Genomic DNA, 3,910 nt, shown 5'->3' with positions numbered 1-3,910 from the left:
GGCTAGACAATCCTTCGTACCTAGCCTATTACCCCTCGGAGGCTGGAGGGGCTCAACGGGCCTCTTGGCGGTAGGCTCCTTCCTCCCAGCCTCAATAGGCCCCTTTCTCTTCCTGGCTTCTATAGGAGCCTTCAGCCAAGGCTCCCTCTTGGCTGCAACATCCTTCGGTGGCCGCTTCCTCGATGACCCCTCGCCCAGGCCCCTCTTCTTGGACTTGGCCATCTCCAAGAGCATCTCCTTCATGCTGCCTTGCTTCTCTTCAAAAATACTGTGAGCATGCTAGTATATGATGTAAAAGAAGAAAGCCGATAGCTGGAGTTCCCCTACCGAGGCGGGTGGGGCTGAGACCAACCCACACCAAAGCTTCCTCTGACGCCAAGGGCTTGGCCCAGATCATCCCCGACACTCGAATTCGGGTTATCACTTCGGCCTCCTTGTCCCTGTGGTAGAGCATTATCCTCTTGGCCACGAGATCCGGTTCTCCCCCAGGTAGATCTAAATGGCCAACACTTTGGACAAGACATGAAGAAATATTTCTTCTTCCAGATGTGGATGGACGAGAAGTTATCTACCACTCTACCCTGTCGACCCTAGAAGTAGAAGAGGCCTTCCCCAACAAGGTACTTCCTCAGTACGAGCATGCATCGGAATATCTTCACGGTCACATTGACACGGTCACATTGACACCTTGGAGTCAGGTCATCACCAGCACGACAACAATGGTCCTAACGGCATTGGGGTCAAGCTGACTAAGGGAAATGTTGTAACAATTTAGGAGCTCGGAGATGAGAGGGGGCATGGGGAACCTAAGGCCAAAGTGGAGGTAGTGCTCGTGTACACACAGCTCCCCCTCCCTCGGTCGCCAGGGCCTATCACCTACGTCGGGGCCTCTAAACCTATATCCCCTCAGAATATGGTACAACTTAGCTAGAGACTTAACTTGCTTTAAGCTAAGTTCGCTATCCATGTCAGAGCGCGGATAGCGCATTAGAGTTGCGCCTTGGGCCTCGGCCTCGACTATGTTCTCAGGGCTCGACTCTTCAGCCTCATTGCCCTCCACCACTAAGGGTGACGCCTAGGCTTTGGCAGATACACTACCCCTCGGCCTCGTAGACCTAATACTCTCATTGGTAGATTCACCGCCCCTCCGGTCGCACACAGCGCCTTTAGGAGCAGTCCTCTCCCTTAGTACTTAGAACTTGGACCTTCGAGGTGAGCCCTTTGAGTCACTACCATGACTTTCAATACTACCGCTGGACGAGGTGAAACGAGACGAGCTAGCACCTGAGTAGTCTGAAAGCTCGTAGCACTTGGGACTAGAGTCTGAGTACAACAACGCTAAAGGGAGTAGTCCTTTACCTAGTAGTTAGAGTCAAAGATAGAAGCTAAGGGATTGGCTAGGAAAGTGGCCGAGGTCTCTAAAGAAGGCAAATTGTAGCGACTGCCTTAACCAGCACCTATTTAAAGAGGAATGAACGGCTCAGATAGCTTTGATCCAACGGCTACGGAGCAGCCGGCCTGACTGCCCGAACGGTTATGGATTGGTTCCTATTTAGATTTTTGACGAATCAGTGTTGTATGAAATAGAAATGTAAAATAAGGGTCCAGGAAATCATGGGACAGAAGAGTAATTTATGAGCGGTGTAAGAGAAATAGTTAAAGAATTATTTATGGTACAGAACTAATTATGGTTATTTGTAGTGTCCTTGGGTTGTTCTTTATTATATCATTAAAAATTTGGTAGTCTTAGTCTCTTTGGGTTAAAGTATTAAGGGCTAAATATTTCAAGTCTTGAACGGTTTAGTCGTCCAATCCGATCCGGGTCTAAAACACTATCAAAACTGTGGCTGAACTCTTTGTATACTGTTGCATTTCTCTTATTATTGAACAGAGATGAATAAATCATTCATGGGCGCAGGGAAGAGCGCATCTGCTGTCTGGGTACAAAACGCCTAATCCAAACATGCTTTCCATTGATTACATACTTTGCCCTCTCTCTCCCCTCCAGAATTCGTGCCATTGTCGAAGCTGATCGCAGCACCATTCTCGCGTATAGAGGTTGGACGTTCACAGCCACTTCCTGCATGTGGATGGCCTCCACACACTCACCAAACCGTCTGCAAGAACAAATTAACATCAAGAGATTAATTACTTTACTACAGAGAAAGAGAGAAAGAGAGAGAGAGAGAGAGAGAGAGAGAGAGAGAACCTGATGAAGTATCCCCTAATTTCACTTTCGCCAACTGGGTATCCGCGGGAGAATGTAATAAATATGGTTCGATCGTCATGAGAGACCTGAGCGTTGGGTTTCCATGGTTGGGCGCGGGGATTCAAGCTTGACTCTCCAGCAACCACATTTCGACCAGAACCAGACGACCCACTTGCCCTTGCCTGCTGCGCGATATCCTCAAAAGCTCTTGCCAAGACATCGTTAACCGTCTTCGTGATGGCTTGAACTGCAGAAATCCTGCGCTCATGGACAAGCTGGAAAGAAATGTTCCTGTTCATGAGCCCAGAAGTCAGGGGAGTATCGTTGCTGTTTCGCGAACTGGGACGAGTCACGTTCACAGAGACATAATTCAAGCAAGAAGCTGCTTCTTCTGCTAATACATTAACCATTGAGTCTGGTAGCGGCAACATCTTCAAGATTATGTTGGGGTATCCCAACTCTTCCAGCCATATCCAGAATGCAATCACACGCATTGATACGGCGACGTCTCGCCGGAGATTGATGACCAGCCTGCTGAAGATCTCTCTATCTATTGCATGGAATGATTTGAGTTCCTCGGTGGTGATCATAAAATAATCCATGGCGCCGGAGAGTGTCTGAGAACCGATCTTGCAAGTGCAGAAAGTATGCCGAAGATAACACCACACACTAAACTTGAATACTTGATGGAGAGGGTGGTCGATTGGGTCGAATGTTATATGGAGACGAGCGGGTGATATTGATGACCTCTCGGTGGTGGCTTCTAGTGCTAAACACCATTTCGAAGAGATGGGTCTGAAACTCTGAATGAGAAGAAACGCCGAGCTTCTGCACTGCGATGATGGTTGGAGAGATGCGACGGTTGGAAGGACATGAGGCATGGTCGTTATGTCTGTTGATGAAATCGGAAAGGTGGCAACTCTTTTAATTTGGCGGGAAAGGATAGGCAACGGCTAGTATCTTTGAGCAGAATTTCCGATTTTACAATAGTACCCCCGTTTTCTCTTTTCTTCAGCTAGAACGTGGGTTTTGGTCTTGGTCTAATAAAACCGTATGAGCGCGCCCCACACCGCATCCCAACCGTGCAATGGGAACATCTCCCATGGCATGCACGAGAGATGATGCCAATGAACGCTGGGATGTGCATGTGGGGGCTCGTTCTGTGGGCCTTGTGACCTCCACCTTGGCCTTACAAGCCCGTTGGCAATAAGCCTTGGACTAAAACCATGGTTTCTAAAACCGAACCGGTAAGGGGTCTGGTTATCGGTTTGAACAGTCCGACCGTTTGACTCGAATGGCCAGCCCGTTTTGACAAAAAATAAAAAAAAAATTAAAAATTTTAAAAACGGTCAAAACCGTTCGAACGGTTAACTGGCCGGTTCAGCGGTTTGCTGACCAAAATCAATGGTTTTGGAGAAAAGCGGAACATTCCCGGTTTTTCCAGTCCGACTGTCCAGTCCAGTCCGGTTTTGAAAACCATGACTAAAACCTTGAAATCATGGCCTTTATGCATTTCGTTTGATCCCATCTTAACGTCAAATTGGGGTTGGGTGCAAATGGATTGGATTATGATCCGATCTGAACCGAACTGAGATGCAATCCTATTTGGTTGAATTCGGATCATCCCTGGTCAGATCTTTGGATCAGGTCGATTCCTATGGTCCAATCAGAAATCGAATCGGATTCAGATCATTCCCCTAT

At 47.9% G+C, this 3,910-nt stretch overlaps 1 protein-coding gene across 1 annotated transcript; it reads right to left on the bottom strand.

The window, feature by feature from the left end:
• Window positions 1-1,906: 1,906 nt before the first annotated feature.
• LOC104602219 (uncharacterized) lies at window positions 1,907-2,878 on the bottom strand. Its single transcript, XM_088900363.1, has 2 exons — window positions 2,210-2,878; window positions 1,907-2,117 (listed from the first exon to the last, which is right to left on the bottom strand). The coding sequence occupies exons 1-2, from the start codon at window positions 2,809-2,811 to the stop codon at window positions 1,907-1,909; spliced, it is 813 nt and encodes a 270-aa protein (XP_088756489.1). The 5' UTR covers window positions 2,812-2,878.
• Window positions 2,879-3,910: the final 1,032 nt, after the last annotated feature.

Source organism: Nelumbo nucifera, chromosome 3, assembly GCF_055504915.1.
Source record: "Nelumbo nucifera cultivar China Antique chromosome 3, China Antique-T2T, whole genome shotgun sequence".
NCBI lineage: Eukaryota > Viridiplantae > Streptophyta > Magnoliopsida > Proteales > Nelumbonaceae > Nelumbo > Nelumbo nucifera.
The sequence above is the reverse complement of the archived record's forward strand: the minus strand, read 5'-3'. Positions and strand labels throughout refer to the sequence as shown.